Source organism: Psittacula echo, assembly GCF_963264785.1.
Source record: "Psittacula echo genome assembly, chromosome: 8".
Taxonomy (NCBI): domain Eukaryota; kingdom Metazoa; phylum Chordata; class Aves; order Psittaciformes; family Psittacidae; genus Psittacula; species Psittacula echo.
Genome location: NC_137744.1, coordinates 15,832,374 through 15,859,790, shown reverse-complemented (window position 1 = coordinate 15,859,790; position 27,417 = coordinate 15,832,374). Strand labels below are relative to the sequence as shown.

At 39.2% G+C, this 27,417-nt stretch overlaps 1 protein-coding gene across 2 annotated transcripts in view; it reads left to right on the top strand.

Annotated features, from left to right (window-relative positions):
* Positions 1 to 27,417, top strand: part of TENM1 (teneurin transmembrane protein 1) — a gene marked incomplete at its 3' end in the record, with an annotated part of 242,605 nt that overhangs the window by 121,935 nt on the left and 93,253 nt on the right. For both annotated transcript variants that reach the window (XM_080624671.1, XM_080624670.1), the window contains exons 8-10: positions 1,510 to 1,611; positions 2,634 to 2,828; positions 6,145 to 6,345. In XM_080624671.1, the coding sequence (XP_080480797.1) occupies positions 1,510 to 1,611; positions 2,634 to 2,828; positions 6,145 to 6,345 (498 nt within the window). The remainder of the gene's footprint in view (positions 1 to 1,509; positions 1,612 to 2,633; positions 2,829 to 6,144; positions 6,346 to 27,417) is intronic.

The window sequence follows — 27,417 nt, the reverse complement described above, 5'->3', positions numbered from 1 at the left end:
GTCAATGTAGAGATCATTCACCATGTAATTCTGGAAAGCTGAGAAGACGGGCAAGTGTACACATAGTGCAAGAAAAGAGTTGATAGTGAACAGTAACATATAAAAATTAATAACATGCAGTATATGTATAAAAAAAAACTTCTGAAAACAAGCTGGTTTTCTGACTTTGAAACAGATACCCATGTACTGTTGTGGATATCTAATGGACAGATACATATCAAATGCCTGTTCTTTTGTATAAACCAATAGCCTGAAAGGAACTTTTTTAAATAACATGAGGAATTTTGCAGAGGAACTAATCCTTATCACTCCAAGTGCCCACAAATAAGGTCAAAATAAGCTTATTTTAGTTATTTATATTAGTTATAGGATGTTCTTATAATCCATCTATTCACAAATTACATTCAAGTTTAAAAGTATATCAGGTTTGATTAGCTTAAATATTCAAGTGATATGATTCTCAAAAATCAAGTGATTTTTGAGAATTTTTTTTCCTCCCAGATCACTTGCCATGGACAGATATTCTTCGAAAGAATCTTGGTTTTTCTTTTCCCCCAACAGTTTTTATTTTGTGGGGAAGGAGTCATGTTTCCCATCTTCCTGTAGCCAGAGATACTTCCCCACATCTGTTGGTGCCTGTGCCCATAAAACAGTCCCAGTTCCTGCTATTCTGTAGCTGCTTGCCTATGCTGCACAATGCCTACATGAGCTGCAGAGACTCTCACTCCTAGTGCTGGCCTGACAGTGACCTGCTCCACGTGAGAGCAGCTTAACCTTGGATTTGCTTCATATTCTTTACATAAAACCCATATAAACCACTGGATTCCTGTAGGAAATCCATGTGTAAATTAAAACCAGCTAACCCATGTACAGATATGAGCCTGTCCCCAGATGCGTGAGGTTAAGTGGTTTACCATCCAAAGCTGTGTGATAAAACATGGGCAAGTTTGAGATCAGAATCGAAGGTGGGTTTTTTCCTTCAAATCTAGTTCTTAGTCCTTTATTGCATTGAGTTTTGTCACTGTACAAAAGACTTTTTTTTTCCATCTGACTGTATAGATGTGGAAATCCTACCCTTCTCCAAGGATTTCAATTCACATAGTTCAAATGAACACCATAGAAGGCAATTTACTGTATAAACAGGTTTCAGGCAAATTACTTCAGCCATGAAAGAAAGTGTTTAAGGTGGACATTTTTCAGCAAATACTCTGGTTCTTGCAGTGCTTTTAATGGTGGTAAATTTTACATGAACACTTACTTTAAAAGCTTTTTGGTGTAATATAAATGATGCACTTGTTATCTCAAAGCTGTCAAGGCAAAATCTAATATTTGTAAGCTGCTTCAACAGGAATTTTGTTTTATGCTCCCTGTGAATGAAAATGGGCCTTTTACTGCTTCTGCACCTATTTGTATGCTGAAATGTGTCCTGCAGAGTGAGGTGAAGATGCCATTCATTTCAAATGCAACTAATTTGTATTTTTCTTTGTGCACAACTTTCTGAAAAAACAGAAATCCTGGATGACTGCTCTACTAATTGCAATGGGAATGGAGAATGCATCTCAGGGCACTGCCACTGTTTCCCAGGATTCCTTGGTCCTGATTGTGCAAAAGGTAATCTCATATTAACTGACCCACAGTGCATGACAGGGATAGTGATTATGGTGTGTGGCTGCTGGGCTTGCAAAGATTCAAAGTGATTAAAGGAGATTAAATTCCTTTTTCCAGCCAGGTGGCAGACAGTACGAACACATAGAAAGTTTCTTTATGCCATGCTTTGAGCTAAGATGCATCAACCACTTCTCTCTCCCTGACTTTCAAAGTTAATAGATTCCTCCATGCCTCTTCCCATCTGCTCTGTGATTATAAAATACATTTTTTAATAAGTGTGTTAGCTTAGCATAATGTTTTCTTTTATTTAAAAGTGACAAACAGCTTCACTTTGGCAAAAACTGCAGAAGTCAAATGCTTCAATGGTCTTAACTTGTATAGGATGTAGAAAAGAAACCTGAAGCAGCTTAGAGACTGTTTTCTAGCATTGGGGCAAAAAAAAAACTGTGCTAAAACAATTTTAAGTGAGCTTGTTTCTGTCGGTATTATCCATCATCAGTTTCATGGGATGTCTGGAAGTTCTCGTGGTTTTCCAATATTCCCTCAAATTTAGGACTGACTTTGCTCAAAAATTGATACTGGATTGTAAAACTAAGCTTCCACATTACTGATTGAAGTGCAGATCAGTAGTGGATAGAACTTCAGTGATGTTAAGTCTGCTTAGAAGAAAGAAAAGGGCAGTATCTTGCTTCAGTTTTCAGGGAAGCAATCTTACTGAAAATCATAAGCAGGCATCACTGAAAATTTTCTGCAGAGGCAAATCAAGGGGAGGGAATTCTTTTTATCTTCTAGGATACCCCATTTCAGGTCCAAATTAAGGTACACTAGTGAAGCAGACTGAGGAGATGAGGATATTGTGTTGCTGCTGCACTACCTAGCTCAGAGATTTCAGCCTGTCACAGCCTGAATCAAATGGAGGATGGGGGGATGGAGTAGAAAAGCAATTTTACAGAACAATAAATTCAATAAATGTTAATCTACATAAGTATGTAAATACATTAAAAACGTTGATCTGCCTTCTTCAGATTCCTGTCCAGTGCTGTGCAGCGGAAATGGAGAATATGAGAAAGGTCACTGTGTGTGTCGAAATGGGTGGAAAGGACCCGAGTGTGATGTTCCAGAAGAACAGTGCCTTGATCCAACCTGCTTTGGCCATGGTACTTGTATCATGGGCATTTGCATCTGCGTCCCTGGATACAAAGGAGAGATTTGTGAGGAAGGTTTGTGTCATTTCTTTCTCTATACTTCAGGGGTTTGTTTTTTGTTTTTAATCCCCAAACCTGTTTTAAGGTAGGTAAGAACTCACATAGATGTGAGAAGCTTACTGTGAAGCTGAAAAGCACCTTTGTCAAAAAAAGTAATGTTAAGGTAGAAAATTATCAAAGGTAAAGGTATTCAGGTCCCAGTGACGGTCAGTGGAAGCTGATCACATAATTTCCAGGATTCACATTTTTATTTTAAAAGACTAAAATTATTTAACAGTATCTAATTGTCTAATCTAACAGTCTAATAATTGTAGCATGGGCAGTCTTCTGAAATACTGTTTCTGTTTCGGTCTGTGAGGACTCAAATTCTCAGATGATTTCTGTTCCATTCCTCCATTGAATCTTAGTAGCAAGAACAGAACTGGGTGGAAGTTTTTGCCTTTTAGCAAGCAGCATGTTCTCAGTCCTCCAAAAGTATCCTGGAAAACATCCCAGCAAGCAAGGATTCCTTTTTTTTGGTGAAAATTGTGAAACCATTTTGATATGTTTGTCTCCACTTCTCTCAGGCTCCAGATACTTTTTCAGGAAGGGTGGCTGGCATCCCAAGTCCTCCTTGCTGCCAGTAACCTCAGTCCCTAAGCACACACTGTCAGAGAGTAGGTGCAGACTTTTTCACTTGGCCAAAAGCTAAGGGTAAGGCAGTCAGATCATTTAAACAAAACATGATTGGTGGCTCTCCAGAGCAATCAGAAGATCATAATCAGCTTTTCCCTTTCTTCCTTCTGTTACATCTTAGATTTTTCTGCATGGAGCGACTGACAATATAAAGCCAAAAGAGCAGCAGTTAAGTTTCAGTTTACTAGAGCATATTGTGTAATTCTGTTGTCATATGTCATTTTTACTGTGAGCCTGTGTTCAGGATACTACACCAGCATCTTCCAAGGCTTGGCTAATAAGAGGGAAATTCTGAGAACAAGGAATTGTACTTTTGCTGGTTGCAGAACCTATGTGCCTCTGCCCTCATCTATCAAAAGAAGCGGTTGTTATTTGCCTTTTAGCATTTCTGAGATAGCTCATCAGCTTTGACTTCTTTCCCCTGTGCATAGCCTCAGAAAGCAGAACTCTTCTTCATGCTTTCCCTGATGTGATGATTTTTCACTAGTCCTCTTAGCCTGAAGCTAGCGACAGCATACTTTGTGCTTCCTGCTGTATAGATTTTAAGTAATTCTTTTGAGGAGGTTCTTTATGTGGCTTGAATTCTCTAGTCAGAAAAATCTCCAGGATGGATTTGATGGATTTGACACACCTGGTACAGGTTTTTAAAGGGAGGATCAAGAGAATTTTGCTGACATACTCAGTTGTTGGTAGTTTCAGAAACAGATGAAAACGAAAAAACCCAAATGGGAAGAAAGTAATACATAGAGTTATTCACTGAGGCTGTGATGCCAAACAAGCCTGTAGCTGGTGAGAAGTTAACTGCTGCTTTCAATTGCTTTGTTTCTTGCCATAATGTGATCCTGCAGAATGGTTGAAAAAAATAATTGAACTAAATGTAGTCAGTTATTGAAGCTAAGTGTGAAAGCACTGCATCTTGAAAGTAAGAGACATGTTTAATTATTTTTTAAAGGTAGAATATGTAGAAATAGGGTGGATGAAGGAAACCTGTGCAACCAAGGACGGTGGGATCTTATTGTAACTGTGTGTGCATGACATGACTGTCCAGTTTACTGTATTGTACAATGTAACTTGTGCAGTGGTGGAAGTGATTCTGTCAGTAATTCAGAATACATTATTGTAAGTAAATATGAGTTCAGTATTGCAGCAGTACTATTAACCTAGCAGACATAGCAGCGAATGTACTATCCAGGGAGCACCAGTAGCTGCATGTATTCATGGCTACGGGAGTCCTTCGAATTTGTCCTGTTAGATTGTCATTGCTAAAGTGAATGATACTTTTAAAACCCTTTATGGAGTCACACAATGAATTTTAGATCAGCAAAATAAAGAGCTGTCTCGGGATGAGAGAAAATTGCTGAGTATTTTTGTCCAGTGCTTAGCAAGATACATGTTGTCCAGAAATACTGATTCCCCTCTATTCAGAACTACATTGTGCTGTGCAACAAGCCTGGAAGGCAGAAAAAGATACAACATAAATCTTGAAATAAGATCTTGAATTGGTGGCACAGCAGCTCAAAAGATAAATCTTTTAAAAAGATTTATCCTTAGGTCAAAAGGTCCTATAAACTGGAGGCTGTTAATCTCTATGTCTGAAGTATTTAGCAGAGAGCATCTCTTCATTCCACTGTTTGTTAAGTTTACAAAGTTTAATTATTGAAACAGTACTTGTGCTGATACTTGAGAAATAACATGCAAAACTTTCCAAGGGCCTCTTTAATGTTAGTCTGAAGCTTGTTCTGACATGAATAGGCTTTGGCTAATTGTTTCCTGGGCTCGGACCCCACAAATCCCTTTCAACTCTACAGTCTTCCTGCAGCCCCCGGAGAAGGCAGGCTGTGTTCTGCTTAAAATCTGTCTTATTAAAGAAATGCTGGGGCTTTATGAAGGAATGTGTTGATTATAAAGGACTAACCAGCTGATTTAAATTCTTGTACAGAGCTTCTGAATTTTTTGCTAGGAATAGTTTCATACAAATTGAGAACAAATTTAGCTCTTTGTTTGCAAACTGTTCATCAGTACTTTATGACTTTTATGAATCTGTTCATTATCTGCAATTGCCCAGTGCATACTTTTTATGACTGTATAAGATGGGGTTTTTTTACAGCAAGCATTCAGTCAGAGATTTGCTACTCAGGGTTAGTAGATGGCCACTTTTCTTGAGCTGTATCAAATTTTCAGCTGTAGAGATAGCTTTCCACAGGAAGATGAAAGAATAAATCCTTCTTTTCCCAGATACAGATAAAACACAGAGCACAAATACTCAAATGGATACATAGTGCACAATTGTAGAATTAATTATTAATTGTCTCAGTTCTTTCCCAGCCTTGCTACTGAAGCACAGGCTTCACTGACTTGGACAAATAGATCTGTCTTGGGAATCTGTGTTCTAAAAATAAGACAATATCCTTGACAAGGGAATCATGTAAATCTCTAACAGTATACATGCTGGCTTTTTTTTCTTGGTTTTGACTTACACTTTGGCACACATGTTAGCGTACACTGCTTTTTCCTTGTGTTTATTATCATCGTTTCAGTTTAGGTGTTTGCACAAAAGTCACTAAATTAATCTGAATCCCTGATGTTACATTTCACTAGGAAACCACTGTAAAGGTGTGAGTTTTATGCTCTAAATTGTGTATTTCCTGCTTTCCAGAGGACTGCTTGGATCCGATGTGCTCTGGCCATGGTGTGTGCGTTCAAGGCGAATGTCACTGCTCTACAGGCTGGGGCGGTGTGAACTGTGAGACACCCCTTCCTGTGTGCCAGGAGCAGTGCTCAGGGCATGGGACATTCCTCCTGGATGCGGGACTCTGCAGCTGTGAACCGCAGTGGACGGGTTCAGACTGTTCCACAGGTATGCTGGAGATGTTAGCTTTTCAATAATGCCTGTGCTTTCTGTTTGAGACATGAAAGTAGTTGCTGTTCCTGTGCTAGTATGATTTCTGGAACAAGATGGGGTGAACCAGGGGTGCTGTGGCATGGCACTTAATGGGCTTGTCAGCAACTGGCTTTCTGTTGACAAGGATAGACAGGCTGTCTGTGACAAGTATATTGACTGCCTGGTGGTGTGACAGCAAGAACAGTAGGTTTGCAAGACTGCAAGTTCCTCCTGGCATAGAGTGGAGTTAAGCATGATTCTTGCCTGAGATGCTGAGCACTTATCAGGTTCATGCAAGGAGGGAGTCCACAGCTCTAAGAGAGACCAGAAGGCTATAAAAAAGCCCAAGTCTAAATGCAGTGACTGATGATAAGAAGGCTCTGTCAAAAAATCTTTAAACAAAAATGAACATCTCTTCTGTCATGCCAAGATAAAAACTCTTTTCTTTCTTAGAGGACCATCAAGGTTTGATCCCACTGAATTTGATTAAGAGTTGAAATGGATTTCCTATGTGCTTTTTACATTTAAGTTTCGTTTTCTTTAAATGAATGCACTCTGGACATTTTACTCTGTAATGGAGCATGTCATTACCAATCTACGTACTACTACTTTTTTTTCCCCATAAAGCTGACAAACCCAGAATCTTGGATGATAAGTGGCACATCCCAGTACAGAACAGATGCAAGTGACAGATTTGCTGAATACTGTGGAATACAACCAGTGGTCCAAGTCACCAATTTTTCTTAGAAATCATCATTCAAAAGAACACTTGGCACAGTATAAATTTCAAATTCAGATCTGTAAAATGTGTGTGGTTATGATCTTAAGTTGGGACTCATGAAACGTCCACTTCCATGATAACTTGTTAAACAGCAAAATATTGACCTAATAATAATTTTCAGTGTTTGTTGCAGAGACCCTGCATTCGTTCTGCACTCCCAAATTAATGCATGTAATTTCAGTCTGACACTGTCAGCTATGAGACCTGCTTTCATAAGAATTGACTTTTTTTGGCTTTCAGCAGAAGCCCAGTTGCTTGCATTTTTACCATGTATTTTATTATCTGTTAAAAATATTCCCTGAAGGTTAGAAGTGCTTCCATTAATGAAGAAAATAATTAGAAAAGGTGCTAGCTATGTACGAATTTTTTACTCACAAAATATGCAAACTAGGTATGTTTAGTACCACATTGTTGTAGGTCAAAAAGAGATGATCTCCAATAGGTCTGTTGTGTCAGCTGCATGGGGCAATTAGACATTAAGTAAAGGAATAAGTAACTGCAGTGAAGAAGCTTTTTTATCTGATGTGCTAGGATGAAAGAAGACAATATAACGGTTATAAAAGAAGGCATAAACCAAACAAGTAGATCAGGAGGATGGTTATTAGAATCATAGAATAGTTAGGGTTGGAAAGGACCTTAAGATCATCTAGTTCCAACCCCCCTGCCATGGGCAGGGACACCCCACACTAAACCATGCCACCCAAGGCTCTGTCCAACCTGGCCTTGAACACCGCCAGGGATGGAGCATTCACAACCTCCCTGGGCAACCCATTCCAGTGCCTCACCACCCTCTCAGTAAAGAATTTCTTCCTTATATCCAATCTAAACTTCCCCTGTTTAAGTTTGAACCCGTTACCCCTTGTCCTGTCACTACAGTCCCTGATGAAGAGTCCCTCCCCAGCATCCTTTTAGGCCCCCTTCAGATACTGGAAGGCTGCTATGAGATCTCCACGCAGCCTTCTCTTCTCCAGGCTGAACAGCCCCAACTTTCTCAGCCTATCTTCATACGGGAGGTGCTCCAGTCCCCTGATCATCCTCGTGGCCCTCCTCTGGACTTGTTCCAACAGTTCCATGTCCTTTTTATGTTGAGGACACCAGAACTGCACACAATACTCCAAGTGAGGTCTCACGAGAGCAGAGTAGAGGGGCAGGATCACCTCCTTTGACCTGCTGGTCACACTCCTCTTGATGCAGCCCAGGATACAGTTGGCTTTCTGGGCTGCGAGCGCACACTGCTGGCTCATGTTCATTTTCTCATCGACCAACACCCCCAAGTCTTTCTCCACAGGGCTGCCCTGAATCTCTTCTCTGCCCAACCTGTAGCTGTGCCTGGGATTGCTCCGACCCAGGTGTAGGACCTTGCACTTGGCATGGTTAAACTTCATCAGGTTGGCATCAGCCCACCTCAGAAGTGTGTCAAGGTCCCTCTGGATGGCATCCCTTTCCTCCGGCGTATCAACCGAACCACACAGCTTGGTGTCATTGGCAAACTTGCTGAGGGCGCACTCAATCCCACTGTCCATGTCACCGACAAAGACGTTGAACAAGACCGGTCCCAACACCGATCCCTGAGGGACACCACTCGTTACTGGTCTCCAGCTGGACATTGAGCCATTGACCACAACTCTTTGCGTGCGGCAAATCATAGTTATGTTTGTCTCACCTCTAAGCTGTTTTGATTAATTTTTAGAAGAAGGATAAGGTTTCTCTTTACCTCATGAACTAATAGGGAAAACACCTCTCTTCATTCCTACTGTCTTCTGAATTATTAAAGGATGCTTTTACAGCCACCAACAGGCATTTCTCTCTATAACTAGATACTTCAGATTTCTCAGTTCCAATATATCTTTCTTCATGGGTGTTAATCTTAGATTCAGGATTGTTCTGGCAGTACAGTGAGTCTTAAGCTAAAGCATACATGTACATTTGCACTTGAGACTTTCTTCCTAGGATCAGTGATAGCTGTGCATGCTGGAAGTAAAGCTTGATTTTACTGAGGAAGGAAAACATCAGATAAGTAAGAAAACATAAGATGAGTAACAAGGTCAGAATAAACAAGCTGTCATATGCAGATGGAAAAAATCATGAGGTTCTGTGCCATGAAGAGGATAGTAAGGGTAAACCGCAGATTGCTCATCTGGAGTCAGACAACAAGGAAAGCTTTGCAACTGATAGACCAGCAGTCTCTCAGCCTGCCTCAAACCCCTGTGCTTCGGTGCTGTCACTGTACCGCTTCATTGTCAGTTTGTGTGAAAATTCGTGTTTCTGTATCAGCTTGAAGAATATGGACTCTGCCCTCATGATTTCTGCATTCCCCAGCAAATTCCTAATGCTTTCAAAATAAAAGGATAAATTATTTTGGTTTTTCCTAAATAGAAATTAATATAACTTGGTGTCCTTTAAAAAGGAGAAATAGCAGAGGTTCCAGAATGTTCCTGAGTACGTTGGCCTGGATACACTGTGGCCCACCTGGAAAAGCATGAGCCATCTCTCTGATACCTTCCCCTGCCTGCCTATCTCTAGCTCTTTAAACAATAAGAAATTCCATTTATGGGGAAAGGCAGAAACTAGTGTGAAAATGGAGGAAGAGAAATGATGGGTGACTGCGTGACTTGCACCTGAAGGACTGCCAGTGTTTGGAGCCCCAGCCTAAGATCTGAACTCATTAATGGATTTTTGAGGCTGGAAAAATCCATGGTGTTTGTGCTGGTTTTTTTTTAATCTAGGACATTTCCCAAAAAAAAAAAAAAAGTCGTCATCCTTCAGTTTGTATTTGACACTCATAATTTCTGTTTAGTTTTAGAAATTCTCATTTCTAAACTGAGAATTCCTCAGTTCTTCTCACAGTCTTACAGCTGCGTTCCTCTCTTTGAGGTAGAAGACTGTCAAATTCTTTATACTTTTTGTTCTTAACATTCATGTAAAGAGCCAATACTTTAAATCCATTTGCTTCTCATATTGCTACATGCACACACCTCTCTCTCTGCATTCCTCCTTTCCTCTTTCTCTCTGTCCCTATCGCCACCTCCACAAAAAGAGTATTGGCAGAAAAAAACTATGTATTTCTTAGGTTTGGGACTCACCTTTAGGGAAGTATGACTGACCACAGAAAGTTTGCATTTTTCTTTTCCTATTGCATCATAAAAACAAAAAATGCATCAAAGGAACACTGAAATTCCAAGTCAAAGGTCAAAGAAAGACAGAAGAAGGCACTCTCACATTAACTAACTCATCTTTCCTGTGTTTCTCATGAAACCAGTTTCATTTTTCACACTTAAATGACATTTTGCTAAGATGTATGGCCTGATCATTCAAGCAGTTACTTGGTCTTATATATACTTGCTCTTCTGTGTAGTTACTGTACTAAAGACAATGTCTTTTTCTAATCTACCAGACTATTCAGATCAGAAACGAAGTGAAATTGCATGTGCAGAGTGTTTGGATAAAATAAACACTGAACTGTGACATGATTGAATTAATTGGTTGGCAAGAAAGGGATAGTTTAGAAAGGTGAAATGTGATGTATAAATATTTGAGGAAGCACATGCACAAAAGCGCAGAGTAACAGTAAATTATATTTATTTCTAGTCTTAACCTCCCATGGGGCATGGTTTCTAAAGGGACTGTCAAACTGAGGAGGCCATAGATGTGATGCACCTAAGTATTCTTGGAAGCTTCCATATAGGAATACGAATTCTGGCATTATCCGCTTTTTGGGGTCAGCAGCTAAATATCTCAGATTGTCCATTGAACTTTTGCAGTGGTTTTTCTGAAGAGGTCTTCCTTTTCTTTAGCCTTATATATGTTCCTAAGGAATTAATTTATTCAATAGAACAGACTAATTCAACAGAAAACATCTGTACTACAAAAGGCTGGTATAACTAGGGCAGCCCTAGCATGTGTTCAGAGTTTAGGATTAGTCTTCTATCCAAAAAGAGCTCGAGTGTTAGAGATATTTTTTACACAATGGCTTTGGAGAGAATCTGTGGCATTGAATTAACTACCATATCCCCAGTCCAGAGTCCATCTGACTTACTGCTGTAGTTAAACTGTCCCGCATGATGTATCAGCTTGAGCATCTACTCTGTAGGAGGATTAGTTGGCCATCAGGCACCTTTGTAGCATTGCTACAAACCATACTGTTAACAGCCGTGATCCCGGGACAGCAGGTGCTTGCTGCCAAAATCATTGACAGCCCTTTCTGATGTGGCCATTGCACCAGCTTCTAGCCAAAAAGAGTGGTAATTCTGAAGTGCTTCAAGAACTTGTTATCACCAGAGGCCTGAGGCCTGGATCCTTCTCCGGTGTAGCATAGACCTGCTCTCTCTCTTTGTACTGCTTTGATTCCCAAAGTATTTTCAAGACCAAAAGAAACAGAGCCACAGCACTGTTACAGTTCCACACCTTCCAAGCCAGTTTTGGCTAATCAACTTAACACGGATGTCCAGCATAGTGTCTGGTCTGACCTGGGGACTGCCAAAAACCGGTATTGCTGCACAACCTCCAGATACTCCTTCTAAATCCAACATTCTTCATGGCCAGTTGCCATCCCTTGAGGTCCAGGAAATCCTGTTACAGAACTCCAAAACAGCTGTCAGGATATATTTTCATCATGCTGAATCGGTCCTCAGTAAGGGCAGCTCAGCAGCTTGGAAGTTGTTCAGACATTTAGTACTGCTAATCCTACACTACTTGTAGGATACAACCCATGTAGGCTTTTTATGTCACTCTGTTAAGATCCATCTTTTCAATATTCTTAGGTGGATATTAGTTAGAGACATACTTGGCCTCTTTCTACCCTACAATATTGACCTTCCATGAAAAGCCATTGTCTTTCGTAAACTCAGGTTTCAGTTCACCTGTCCCAAAGATGACATGGTTTTTATTAAGGTTTTGCCTTGCCACTTATGCACCTATTTGTAAAGGCTCTTCATATCAGCTAATGTTTAAACAGAAAAATAATACACTTCTGATTCTTTTGCCTTCTGTAGGCAGCACCAGCTGAACTTCACTATGAAAACATTGACAGACCTTTAGCTACAGCAATTAAAATATCATTGGCAGGTGTCCTTTCTACAGCCATATGTGACATCAGGAGGAAAAAAAATCACCTTCTATCTGTAGCTAAGATTTGGTTTATTTATGGACAACATCACAGCGCTTTAATTGTTCTGTATGATTATACGCTGATGTGTATTTACCATGAGGGAGATGGATTAGCCTGTTTTGCCAATTTGCCAACTGGCTTGTACCCTGAAGGTCAAAAGCAAACTATGGCTTTCACTGCTTCAAAAATATATCAGTGTCAGAAATTTATAGAGAAGCAGCACAGAGTTATTCCAGCTGAATTCTTCCAAATGCTCTACCTTGGACACTGCTGTTACAATTCCAGTTGCAAGGATCAGTGCTGCAGTCATTATTCAAGTAATGTAACGAAATCTTTCATTTCTGCTGGCCTGAGTGGGCATTTCTTGCTGCCTTTACCTGTGTTATGGCCTGCTTTGAAATATACACAGAGATTCAGTGTCTTCTACAGTAACTTTATTTCTTTGGTTTAGTCAGCTGTTCCTGGAAAAGTCATCCATCCCACTTTCTGCAGTCCTCACTTTGGACTGTACAAGGAATAAGGAGAGTTGTGCATGCTTTTGCCTAAAAGTAAGGGAGGCCTAGCTAAGGACCAAACTAAGTTGATCTCAGGCAGAGGTCCACAGACATCTCCAAGGAGAGCTGTCTCTTTTCACCATTTTGATTCCCAAAGAGTTAACAGCACTGTTAAAGTTCAAATTCCACATAGTCCAAGAGATTGACCCCAACAGTCACACCTACCATACAGCAAACATTGTAAAGGCTTTATCTCATGCTGTCAAAAGAACAAGTGAGTTTTTCTAATCATTAGTTTGTGGAAAAACAAATGCTTCTCTGATGTAAAGCACTAAAAACCAAAAGCCCATTATAATGTTCACAATATAAATGTGAGTATTCTGTGTTTGAATTAATTCCTTCCTGTCTTGTTTATCACTTTGCTCATTTAATCTTAGTGTTTTCCTACTTCAGTCATCCTTTGGCAAGTCACACAAAAAAATGCCCAAAGATCTTTGGCTGTTATCAGTTCAACCATCTGACAGTTGACGTGCTCAGGAGAAATGCACAGGAGATTGGGTTCCGTTTCTCATTTAGTGTCCCCCTTCTCTAAAAGATGTGAATAGAGGAGAGGAATTTCATACCTAATTCCAAGTGAGACTGATTATAAAATATTTTCTGTGAAACCTGCCTGTGCTGGGAAAAGTCATCCTTGGAATATTTCAGTCTCAGCACCTTTACAGCGTACTGAATCCAGTTATGATTGTATGTGAAAATCTATTCTTCAGACATATTCAACATATGACTCAGTTGACCTGTGCAGTATGGGTTGATTTACTGCATACATGACAAAATAATACAGTAGGATGGAAGACTGGTAATACACTATTTTAATGCCACCAGGGCTTCGGTATAGTCAACTTTCTGCTTACTGTCTGCGGATCTTTGTTGCTCTATTTATAGGCTGTCATCCAAAACCCCTTGATGTTAATGAGTCATCTCCCTTTGAGGCACATAGGCAGTGCTTTTCAGAAAAACAAAAATCAAACTTGTGAATACTGACTACTACTGTCAGGTGGAAAGGAAGCTCTGGCTAATTGAAGGTGCAGCATCAACAAACTGAACAAAAAAACCTCATCTTCTGTTCTCAGATTGACACCTTTAACATGGAGCCTTTAGATTAAGGGAGTGAAATATGAAAAGAAAATGGATGCCAGGGTTGTACAGTGGGGTAGAGTCTTAGCTAGCATAAATTAGTGTAACTGTAATGGTGCCACCAGTGCAATCCCAGTGTTTCAGGTGAGAATGCAGCCCTGAGTCACTAATTAATTGCAGCACTATGCCTAAAATATTATAGACTGAAAAGTAATAGAATCTGTGACAGAGCTGATGCCTCTGACATCTTGTCCTCTATTCATTTCTCTAGACTCTATTCAGCCAAAGTAGGTCAGTTTCTGTCCTCCTTACTTCAGGACATTTGTCATAATTCCATTGAATCCATTTATACCATTGAAGCAACCTAATTATGATTGGGAAAAGAATACTGGCAGTTCTTAGTCACAAAAACATTCATCCTAAATTGATTATGTGGAGATGGTATATATTTAGCATATCTATTTTTGGTTAAGCTCTCTCTAGCAAGATGGGTGGTAATTTTACAAAGGGTAAAAATGGATCAGCAGCCTCTTCCTTCGGCGTAGCATCTTGCAAAGCATAAAACCTCTTTAAAACTGAAGTGCTTTGGAAAGTGCAAAATGTTGTAATTGTTGTAAATTGATATGTGCAGAGTAGAGTAATTTAAAAATCATTAGAAATGTGCATTTCTTAAAGTGCTTTAGAAAGAAATGAAGGCATAATATAGTATATTAATATAGTTCAAGACATCTCAAATTGGTTTCAAAGCTAAACATCAAAAACTGCTACTTGAAAAATAATTAGGGAAAACCATTTCATAACAATCAGAAAACTCTTCAGGTTTAGGAGATTGCATTGTATGGGTGTCAGTCATTCTCATTTGCTAAGGACAAGGATATTCACTACAAACAGCTCACAGTAGTGAAAATAGCCTTGAAATTTCCTCAATGTGTGATGTAACCTGTCATGTGTTTTCTATAGACTGCTCTGTCCCATGTTGATACTTCTACTCCCTCTTGTAGACAAATCTCAAGAACTTTTTAATTACACTATAACCATCCTTTATTGTTTTGTTCTGAAGAACTGATGGACTTAATTTCATCTAACTGTCCTCTTCCTTTAATTTGTGAGGAGCTTTGACTATTACTGCTCTGCTAATTAAAAGGATGATTGAGGTTTCCCCTGCTGTACATTGTCTGACATTGTAGAAAGACTGTTCTTACTACTCTATATTTCATTGGGAAACAAAAAGCCGATGCGTGACTAGTTTGATTTGTATCTCCTGTAGAGCTGCAAGAGTTTGCAAAAAGATATCGGGTGAGCAAGATTTCTATTAAAAACTTGGTAGTCAAAGATTGAAATACTTAATATGTGTTGCTGGAGAATTTAAAACATGAGAAATTTAAGGCAGTGAAGAAGTACTCCAATAAAAATTAATTCTCCTGCATGTTGAAGTCAGTCCAGAGGGAACCAGAAATACCTGATGTAGTCATGTATTGATTTAAGAAATAGGATAAGTCAAGGGTATGAGATATACAATGAGGAAACTTCAGATGTTTTTCAACTGATTGCTGCTTATTTTGCAGATATGCCAAAAATAATGGCTCTTTCCTTCCCTTTTTCTTCCTGAAAATTAAGTTTCTTAATCTATTGCTGTCTGCACCTCATTCAGCAATTATTGGAAATATCCCTCATTCAAATGTAAACTTAATTTGCTTAAGTCAGCTTTTGTAAATCTTTGTCAGAAAGTATTACTTATTCCACTGGGTGGAATCCACAGACCCAATTCTGGATGCTTCTATCCCAACAGCTCTTCTCTTATCCAGGAACAGGATACCAAAATTGCTGGTGACAGCAGTATGGTCCTATTCATATTACCTTCTAGGTAGCTAACAGGGAGTTCCCTCTCTGTGTGCAGGGAATCATGTCTCTATGGGGAATCTGTTGTGTCCAGGAGCCGTCCACTGCAAGGTGTTTTCTGCTAGGCCAGCTCCGGAAGATCTGTTTTGAGAGTAATGCTCATTAGGATACTTAGGCAACACCCATGTAAAATCATGCAGACTGTGAAACTAAAGAATTTAATATAAATCTGTTACAGCCTCAGTTGGGTGATTATCTAGTAGCAAACCCTGGCAAATAAGTGAGATTTTAGGAGGAATTCAGGTGCCAAAGTGGTTCAAGCACCTCAATGTTAGGTAAGCTGAACAAAGATTTTAAAGGTCTAAATTTTGGATTTAGACATTTAAAGTTGTAGTTAAGTGCCTGCATTCCTTTTTGCATCTCAACCTTACTGCCTGCATAGTAGTCAATCTAGACAGTGTTAAAGAACTATAGTAAAACAACTAACAGGATATAGTAGGGAAAGAACTTTTGTGAACATCCTGTGTCCAATAAAATACTAAGATGGAAATTCTGAATATGAAAGGCCTGTACTCCAGAAAAGCCGTTTATGAAAGAGATCTCTGAAGTAGAGAAGTTGTGGGAAGGTTCTGCTGGTGTAACAGATCTTGTGATGAAGGGGAAAAAACAGCCTAAATGTACAACAGAACAGTAGTGAGATACAAAATCTTCAACTTTTAATTGCCAAGCTAAGTCCAGTGATAAAACTCTGACAAGTTATCCATATCACGAGCATTTAAAGAGTGCTTCTTGTGTTAGGTGTGAGCTGCCCTTCCACACAGCTGGAAAAGCACAAATGGGAATTGCTAGAGCAAAAGCACAAAAAAGGGCTAAAAGAACTAGAGGCTTTGTCGTTCATGAATTTCAGAACACCTGTTGTGCAAAATCTGTTGCATCAGTCCCTGAAAAGCAGGTGTTTTTAAAGTTGGGTTTTTTTTTTCATTGTCATGGTAAGCATTCTACAAAAATAGTTATCATTTCAATATGCTTATGCAGCAGAGTCTGAAGTTTAACTTCTGAAAATAGGGACTTGCTATTGAGAAAAGTCAAAATCAGGGGAACTTTCTTTTGTCTTACATATTGTATTTTTAAGTTTTTTGATTGTGTAGATTGTTGCAAGGGTAATATATGTAGACATGTAAGGAATTCCTGGTTTCTGGTCTCCTTAAGGACTTTTGCTTAAATATCTAGTCTCAAGCAATATTTTTTAAATAAAACTAAATTTATAGTAATTACACAAGAATATTTCAGTTCTGTTAAAGCAAAAACTCCTTGTGTATTTTAGCTGCAGTGTATCTTTCTGCATGTCGCTCTTCAGTTTAGGAAGCCTTGGATATTTTATAAACAGATTGTTAAAATCATATCGATCACCTTGTGATCCAAAATCATTTTCTGATGGACTGCAGAAAGCTGACTGTTCACATGGCACATCTGTGTTTTCCTGTTCTGGTCACCCATGCATTTGCTACAAAAACACCTTGAAAAAGGGGGCCAGCCCAGCTGTGCCCCTGTCAGCTCTGCAGAGCGAGAAGTAGCAGTATCTTTGAGCACTGTGTAATGGGGCAGTGTGTCCTGGGAATAACACAACTGCCTCAGCAAAGCAGAGTTTGCATGGGCGAGAGGGACCAGGGAGAAGTGATGACAATAAAAAAATGTTAGCAGCATGGAAGGGAATGAGCAAATTAATAAAGGACACTCATTCACTTCTTAAAATCTGCAAAGCTTTATTGCAGGTGTACCAGGGACACTGAGGAGGTGATAGCAGTGCTCACTTAAAGCCCAGGGTTGTGTTCTTCTGGTGCAGGAAAACTGCAAGTCATGAACTGCATCTTTGCTTCAGTAGCAGTTGCCAGATGCATGTTGCTATTTCTGTTTGTGCTGCTGACACAGAGGAAGTTACGGTTTATTTATTGGGAGCAGCTTCGTCTCTCTCTGTACTTATCGTCACAAACACAGCAATGAACACACAACTGTTTGCTCCTTGTCCATGTAAGCAGTATTCATAGTCAGTCACTGTGCGCTGTGTGACTTTTGCTAATTGAGGCTGCTCTCCTTGCTTTTCTGCAAGAGCGTGTTATGCCAGGCTGTTGAGTTTGTCCAAGAAACTGTTTAATTGTGCTAAAAATGGAGGAAGCAAGGCCACCTTCTTCAACGGATTTTGGTTTTGATTGTGAACCTGAGCTACTTAGAACTCATATTGGCCTTTACTGCGATACAAATTGATGGTTGGGCATCCAACCATCCAAAACATGAGTTCCTAAAACTCATGTTTAGATGATCCACTGTTTCTGTCTGTCCATGTAGTTTGGCTCTTCACTGAAAGAAAAAAAAAGAATATAAAAATGGGAGTATGTCATTTTAAAAGCATCCAGTCCCGGTGTGTTGATGTCGATTCTGCAGGTCACTGTCCCCTTTCTGAGTGCCAGCTTGGTGTTTGATTCAGGCAACAGTGGCATCTGAGCCACTTTTGGGCTACCACTACTTTTATACAGGTGAATCTGAATAGGTATTCCTGTGATATGTTGAGAAGGAGTACCAGTACTCACCTTTTCAGCATTTTGAGCCCTTAGGAGATATGGTAAGTAAAATACATCTTCATTACTGAAGTCAGCAGGTACATCTAACGTACAGTGCACGTGACTGGGTGAGCAATTTTTGAGTGGACCCATATTCAAAGGTCGTCCTGTAAGCCACAGAATTAAAGATGGTGTCTTTTCTTTGCAAACGGTGCTTAAATAAATCATTACTTTTTTACTGAATATTACTAATCAAATCTACTAATGAAATAATTGTGGAAATCGTTAAGCTCCAAGCAGAGCCCTAGTCAGTGTTAATAATAGTACTTCTGTGTATTGTGAAAAGTTTAGTGCTTATGTAAAGATGTATCCTGATCTGCTCAGGCAATATGGTGAAACTTTGCTGAAAACAAGTGTCTCAAAACTTTATTTTCTTTGGATGCTTTATTAGTTCAGGCTGTACCTGTGAGACAGCTTATAAATGCCCTATAAATGTACCACTGAGTCACCTCTTTGCCTGTTTCCTTTTTCTCTGCAAAGCCATTTGGTTGCTCTCCATGTTTCTTACAGTTAGCATAGGCCTCATGCTTTTTCTGAATCTTATGGTCTGCCACTTACTCAACGGGTTTCCCATTTTTCCTACACAACAGGCTTTTCAGCCTGACGAATTGTGAACTGCATTTTCCCCTCTATGAGTAAATACAAGGGCATAGCTGTAATAGCTCTCATAGCTTTCATCTCACTCATTACTGCTCATGATAGATTGTTCTGGACTGTTTTCTTACTAGTCTCCTGATCAAATAAAATATCCAACAAGGTAGATGTTGCACAGCATTTCCTTTTTGTGGTTCTGAGTGTGTTGTGAAGGATTTAAGAGCTTGTTAGTCAGAGTATGAACCTCCAGTGGCAACTGTAATCTCAGTGCTTTACAACACATGCAACTTGAAATCAAACAGTGAAGACAAATTATAAAACAGGACCAAATTTGACAAGGAAACGCCACGTTTACTTGGGAAACAGTATTTAAAAATGTGCTGGTCTGAATACCAAAGGTTCTCTTCACCTTTGTGTCAGTCTAATCTTCTTTGCCATTATTACTTCTGCTCGTTCATTTTAAATGTTTCCCACAAAGGCGTCGTCTGACCTGCCAGCCTGTATCACCTCTGAGAAAGAGATGGGTTCTGTAGCTGAAGTCCCCTGTGTGGCAAGCACAGTGTCATTGTATTCTGCTTTGCACCAGTAGCAGGGCTGGGTAAACAGAGATATACCCAATGGCGAATGAGTAATCCCTTTCAGTGGTATCCATTTTCAGAGCTTCAGGTGCCTGAAATGAAATCTCTGTTAGTATGTTTACCGTTACCAGTCCAGATTCTGCAGGCTGTATTGATTAGATTTTTGCTCTGTAAAAATACCATTTTGAACCAGAGCGAAATCGATAAAGGGTGAGGGGGTTTATGTATACAAATTGGATTTGGATCAGGAAGAAAATATTCTTCATCAGAACAAAAATAAAGCTAAAAAAAAAATGATAAAAAATCTAAGGAAAGGAAAAAATTACTCTGTCATTTCCCCTGCCTCTGCTCTACTTACCTTTTGGAACTCTCTGTCCACTGATTATTTTTCTACACAAATAAATTTTCCAGCAAATTGAGTTTGGAAAAGTTTCTTTCAAATAGGTGTAGCATTATCACAAGCTATGTTACAGTTTTCTAAAAAATGCATTTACTTCGTATACTTTGAGAGACACAATAGCATTAATGGCAGCCTTTGTGCTAGAAGTCAGAGGAGGAATTTATAGTGCTTAATGCATCAGAAATAAGTTCAATGAGACGACGGTAGGATTATTTCCAGAAAGCAATTAAAACCGTCACTAGATTGATGGTGAAACATTCTGAGTAACAAACAGTGAGGATGTGGCATTTTAGTTCCAGTGGCTTTATTTTACATGCTGTGGCCTGTGGTAAGAAGATAAGGAAGGTAGTTACATATCTGTGAGGCAACACATCAGAAAAGCTTTTTGCATATATCTTACAGTAGAAAGGTTTACAATGAACAATGTTTGGAGAACGGAGTTTTGGAGAAGTTTTGCCTTTGGTAGAAATAGTTGATCATTGTGTGGTAATTCTGTCTGAATTATCACAAATAATAGGGCTGTGTGGAGTTTAGATTGCCCCATATTTTTTTTTCTGGAAATACCAACTATTCAATAGTACTTCTTTGCAACTCTTGTCTCTCTAAAGAAGACCTGACCTCTCGAAGTGCCTCATTGCCTCCTGGTAGGAAACGTCCTGGGATAACATGAAGAGGAGCGCCAGGATCTGTCCTTTATTCAGCTGGATTGATTTCAGCTGTGCTATTTTTTAGTTGTCAGTGCGACCACTCAAAATCTTATTTACTGCAAACACTAATTTATTTCATAGCAAAACCAATAGGTCTATTGAAGAGAAAATAGGAAACAGTATCAGTCATGTAATCAATAGGAAAAGGGGTACTTAATAGGAGTCCGAGTAATAGGAGATAATAAAGAAGTTGTAAGAGGAGAATGATATTTTAGGAGTTTAAGGAATGTTCATGTGGTTGTGTAATGCATAGTAAACTGTAAATAGTTGTAATATCTTATGAGCCTCTGTAACATCATTCAGAGCCAGAAATGAGGGGAAATATGATTTGGAGTAGGACCTGTCTTCTCCTTGAGAATTTTTCCAAAATCATTCCTCTTCTGCTTAACATAGCTTTAAATGCTTGATACAATCTCTTGCTTCATGACAGTGTCAGGAAGGATAAATATAAACAGCTGAATAAATTTAAGCATTCTACTCTGATAACAGACTGTAATAGAAAACTATTTCAGACACTAATGTCTCATGCTGGGTGAGATGAATCTCACACTTTGTGTCTTTTGTTGGGATGGGCCACCAAGTCCCACTCTGCAAGAGCAAAATCTTTGGAAGTGATTTTGGAGGTATATGTGAGAATAAGTTCAATGCAATGGTTTTGCAGTGTTCATGTAGTTAACATTAAAGTGTTGTTTCGAATTCATTCACACAAACAGCGCAAACTGCTCAAACCCACAAATAGTTGTGGTATTGTGAGATGACCTTAATATATTTCATTGTCAGATGTAAGCGTGTGATGCGTGGGGAGAAGGACAAGTAGTATTGCAGCAAGAGAATTTTAGATGGAAAGAGTATTTGTCTGTGAAGATGGTCTGATGGTGGTATGGATTACCTAGTCCTGTTGTAGGTTCTCTGTTGTTGGGAGCTTTTAAGGGGCGCCAGGTATGATTTAATTTGAAAGAATTAAGAGATGATCGTGTGAAGTCTTTTGCAGCTCTGTTTTCTGTCTACATTAAAATAGGTAAACTGAGCTACATGAGATAACATGAGATACATGCCAGAACTCTGTTATTTTAGTATTCTGAGAGTAGAGCAATAGAGGCTGTTATTGTTGTTTATTGCCAAACAGTTGTCAGTTGTTTGGTAATGATCTGTGATATTGATTTATTTTTAATTGCACCAAATTTCACCTAAAGTTCTGTGACATTTTCCCTTCAAGTGTTTCTTGTTGTTGTGAAGGATGGGGAGAAGATGTAGCAGCAGTTGTTAGGGAATGCACCTTTGCTTTCTTTTCCACACAGGAACCTGATTTCTGTTTCCTAGAGGAAACATGTTTAGAAAACCCTGCAGCCGACAGCGGAAGACTTCAAAATCAATGTTTTGTAGACACTTCCAAGTCCCGTTGATTTCAGGCTTGAAGAGCAGGTGCCACTGAATGCTGGCATAGCCCATGTAATAGTCCTGTGTTGCCTCTTTAGAAAGTTGTCCATAGCTTGATGGTTTTTTGGCATAGCTTTGGTTGTCCAAGAATGTAAAAATCTGTACACCTAAGCAGTATACTGTGACGCTGTTGAAGAAGCCTAGATTGGACACAGTTATAACATCACAATTGCCAAAGGAGTTTATTTAAATTAGGCAAATAATATAAGCTGTACCATAAAAATAAAATCTCTTCTACAGATATGTAAAATTTTGGTATCGACGTTAAACCTCTACAGTGCATTCTCTCAGGTAACATTCTCCAGGGGGGACAGCTTTCAGTTAGGTTTTAGTGGGAAAAAAAGAGAAATAGTTCAAGTGCTTTTGAAACTCTTAAAACTTTAAATTTTTTGAACTTTTTCTCGTGGTGTAAATGATTATATTAATAAAGTCAGTTTCTGAAAATGAAAGCTAGAACATAGTTGTCTCCAGGACACAGCGGGAAGGTAATTTAAAAAGCTCAGGAACATTGTTAAAATTATCATGCAAGCTTATTAAATGCAATGTATATTTAAATTGAAAAAAAACTTTCTTTATTAGTCCTAGATAGGTGATTTTTTGCTGCCTCTAGCAGTTAACCTTATTGGGCGAAAGTCAAGATAGACTACCTTCTAATCTTTATGGAAAACCAGTTATTAAAAAATGGATAAGAAAATTATTAATATGATACTTAAGGTTTAGACTGTCTGCAGAGCAAGACTCACCACTGAATGTGACGAAAAATTGAAGTGTTTTCATAGGAAATATTTGACCACTTGTATTTACATATAGTTTTTTGGTCTTTGCCTGATTTTCTAACAGTTATTTCTGAAACATGTTGAATTTACATTCAAATCTTCCCTTATCATTACAAATTATAAAATATTTAGCTTTAATTTCGCCTTTCCTATCACATAAGTAGAAACTTATTATAAAACATATTTGAAAGAGCTCATTGTTGACTTAGGTAATTAAAATGAAGACTGTGGAGTGAATTTTTAATGCTTTTTAGATTACCTCAGGAATGATCAACATATTGGTCTCCTTCTCAAGAATATGTACAAATAATAGTTCACAGCTCACATTTGCCTTCTTCCAAGAAAATTAATGGGCATTCAGAATTAAGGACATGTCAGTGAAAATTCTAGACTGAGTTGAACATTTTTTAAGTCTCTTATTTATTAATTGGTTTAAGTCTAAGGACTCTGAATTTTAGATTTGATAAAGACTGTATTTCATTAAAGTCTTTAAGAAACTGCAGGGGCTGGTTGAGGCCAGCTCCCAGCAATGTGCCAGCACATTCCTCGCAGCAGGTCTGCACTGCTGAGCTTTTTTTAGATAAGGAAATTAACTTTGCAGCCCTACACTCGGAGAACCTTGTTTTGATTGCAAAGGATACAGATACAAAAACTGAAACAGAGCCGTGAATTACTGTGAGTTAGGGTGACTGTTGGTTTTGTGGGAGCCATGAAAATTCACACCATTCACACACATTCACACCATACACACAGTGTGAGGATCTGGTCTCTTCGCTGTAGACTGGCCTTCAACCCACTGTGCTCCTTCACAAGAGCTCTGGCAGGCAAGTTGAGTGGGTGGATATCCCAATCAACAAAGAGCAGTAGGAGAGAAGAGATTGGTTTTATGTAAGCCTACAATCCTAAACACCAACATTGTTGACGAATTGTGTGTGGTGCACTGTACATTGTGAGAATGATTGACAGTTACTGTAACAGCACAGCTAAAGGCTTGTGATGTAATATCCCCAAGTCAGTTATTCCAAACCATACCTCCTGTCACCTCCTCCTTGCTCTTGTCCTTTGCATTCAGACACCAGCACACCTTGTAGCTCCTCAGCAGGACAGTCCCCATCCAGGCTGTGATCTGCCTCTCCTCCCTTGCCCTGCCTGCATTGCTGCTTTGATCCCTTGGTGGGCTGATTTAGCTCAGCAAGCTGTCAGGTAGAAAGATAAAGTGAATAATTATCTGCCATTTTCATGATCAGAATCAGCTCACCAGTTTCAGGTGATAAGCTCCAGGCAGGGATCAGAGAGACAGGAGGTGGATGGAGAGGAGGGGGAGTGGAATTATAGTTGTTTCAGTCAGAAGGAAGAGAAGTCTTTGGATTTATCAGCTGCTTCAAAGCTCAAAGCCCTTGCTGCATTGTGCTGGCCTATTGTGTGTGCATTTTGGTGTGCTTCTGAATCACATAGGACCATCACCTGTGGAAGGAGGTAGATGCTGCATTGAGCAGAACAGTTGCATGATGTCTGGCTCGGTGTCTGACTTCAGTGCTGTCTGAATTTTTACCACATCAGCTTTGTTTGAAACTCTTTACCTATTTCAAGTTATTGTATTGTTTCTCATTGCATTCAGTCACTGTCCATTCACTCGAGTGAATGGAAAAGTATTCACTTTTCTAGTCTGCCATGAAAACCCAGCCTCTCAATACAAATACAGATGTTAATGTGGCTCCCTGCTATGCTGATACTTCTGTATTTGTTTATCTACAGGAGGAGTTAAGAAATTGTTTTGTGTTTAAAAAGAGGACAACCTGAACTGATAATGCTTTTTTAAATCTGTTTAAATTAGCTGTGGATTAAAGCTGCAGGTTCTACCACAGCATTAATAGGATGACGTTAGGCATGATTTCCCTTGCTTTGTATGAGAAGTCTGGGGAGAATCTTGGATTTGCATGGCAAAAGAATACATTATCATGGTAAACAGCATTTCTGAAGCCTCATATTAAATCACCCAAACAAATGTAAATCTCAAGATTGGTCTCAGTGACCATAAAGTACTGAGGAACAGGTCAACTAGCCTGACTGTGGAAAGTGTCTTGTCCAAACTAAGAAAACAGGTTTCATTGCATCAGGTGCTTACAGAATTTGGTCTGATTTGGTTCAAAGAAGATTGAGATTAAATATGTGGGGGAAACAACGCATTACTAGAAGGAAAGGCAAAAGCTAGGTGTCATGGTTTAAGCCCAGGCCGTAAATCAGATGAACCCAGGACACTAGGTAAGATCATTCAGCGTTCCTTTGCTGGAACAGGTTTGACACACGTTTTTTTTGTGATGCTTTTTACTCAGTTACCAGTATCTGGTTACTGAGCCCTGACTTGCTGGCAGAAACAAGGTGTGAAAACTGAATAACTGGGTGCAGGACAGCTAACCTAATGTTTCCTACCACATAGAGCCAGTTTGTGATCCAGAACTTGTCCTGCTGTGTTGTCTTTCCAAGACAGTGTGGTTGGGATAGAGGAAGCCACTGTATTTCAATAGGCAAAAATGAAGAAAAAGTAGTTTGGCTATGTATGATCTTATGTGGGAGTATAGAATTTTAAAAAAGGAGCCTTGTGGGAAGACTGTATACTGACTGCCCTCGGATATATTTTTTATGATAGGAAATCTTGTGTTTCTGTTTCATTAATCTGATTGAATTTAGGAGCTTAAATAGCATTTAAACATTTTATTCCTTGTGTGAAACATGGGGAAAACAATGGGATACTTTCAAACATTTCAAGATCTGTTTAATGTTGGGGTTGTAAATAGGAGTATGTGCAAGAGCCATGTCCCTATGGAAGGGATGTGCCTACATTGCCTTCGGCTCTGTGCTGTTTCTTTTGCTTGTTTGGAAGATGAGTTTGTTGTGATCAGACTCCGCTGGCAGAGGTGAGGCAGGCGTGCATGCCACGTGTGGGAATGTGTTTGAGATTTTTCACAGCTGTTTCTTTGATTTACAGATGGGGAAGTGGTGGGAGCTGCTGATACAATCGGAAGCTCTGTGCATTGCTGTTTCCCCACTTCAGTCATTCCAGCCTACATTGTCACTTCTGCATACTGATGCTCATAATATTCCCTGAAGTTCTGGCGTCAGGTGAACTAAGCCAGTCACACAACTGCAAAACAACTATGTAGCAGACACTCAATCCAGAAGAGTCAAAAAAAAATCTCCTCCATTTACCCCAGCTTAGTGTAAACCACAGAATATTTCTTAAAATCCCTTTAACAATCTTTGCCACTTACATTAAAATACTAAAAGCAGTAATTATAATGAACTGGAGGGAGATCAGGAGAGATCAAAGGCATCCTTCTAGCAGCCTAAATCCTTGACGTAGCAGGTAATTTGTTAGATTTAATCCTTGACGTAGCAGGTAATTTGTTAGATTTAATTCTCAGGAGTTAGTCCATACGCCAAGCTATAAAGATAGGTTAAAATAATACCAGTGGTCCTCCGCCAGTCTGGCCTGGGGGTGGTTCTTTTGTGGTTCCAGATCTGGTGGGATTTACATCCTGATCATAAGAGCAAGTATTTGGGCCACTTTAGTACCATTAAAATGACAGAGCAAGTCCCTCATGTCGTCCTCTGGGGAGTCTCCCAGGTTTCCAAGGAACAATCAAGTAACAAAACAAAAAAGCCAAGCCAAATTATGCATCAAGGGGAAAGAAATCCTTCCCAGTACCTGCAGGCAGGCAGTCCAAGGCATGAAGCATTAGATTAATTCATGATTAGTAGGCAGCAATCAAGTCTTTCTTAAGGGATAATGCCCTAGGCTCAGCACCGGTTTTCGTTTGAATACAGCAGAGCACCCTCTTTCCTTGTCTTACAGACTCTCTTGCAGGAATATCATCCAATAATTGTGTTTAGCTTGTACTCCAGTATAAAACAAGCCACAGTCTAAGTAGTAAAATTATTTTTTATATAGCTTTTTTTGACTTCCTCAGGACAGTAGTTCACAGTTGCTTTTACAGAATTTTATATTGCGTTCTTTACCATGCCTTCTGCTTCTGAAGGTAATTTTGAGTTTGACCATGCTCTTCCAGTTTGTCACCCACTGATTCTTTCAATTACACTTTGCCATCACCCTGGCTGTTAACAAAAATAAGAGCAAGACTCTAACTCGAGACAGAGCCCAGCACTTCTGTGATGTCTGTTTCTGTGCTGCTTTTTCCTTAGTGGTAAAATGATTGGAATTGATAAGATTTCAATTTAAACTTTAGAAACTTTCCTTGGTCTATACAGAGACAGCATTTGTCACTACAAATGCTTTGAAGAATGTTTATATACAATACTTCCAGGATATAAATGCTCATTGTTTAAAATCTGTCAAGGGAAAAATCTTGCCACAACTAAATATGTAACACTGACATTTGAAATCAGAGCAGACACGATTATTTGGCTTACACTTGTAGTGCTATCAGCTGCTTTCCGAGAGGAAGAAGGAGGAAACATTTCTGTGGCAGGTTAATTGCAGAATAACAAGCAAATTCTGTCTCTTGACACTAATTATTCTAAATAAATTCAAACTACACTAAACCTTTTTATAATGAAGCCATTCTCTT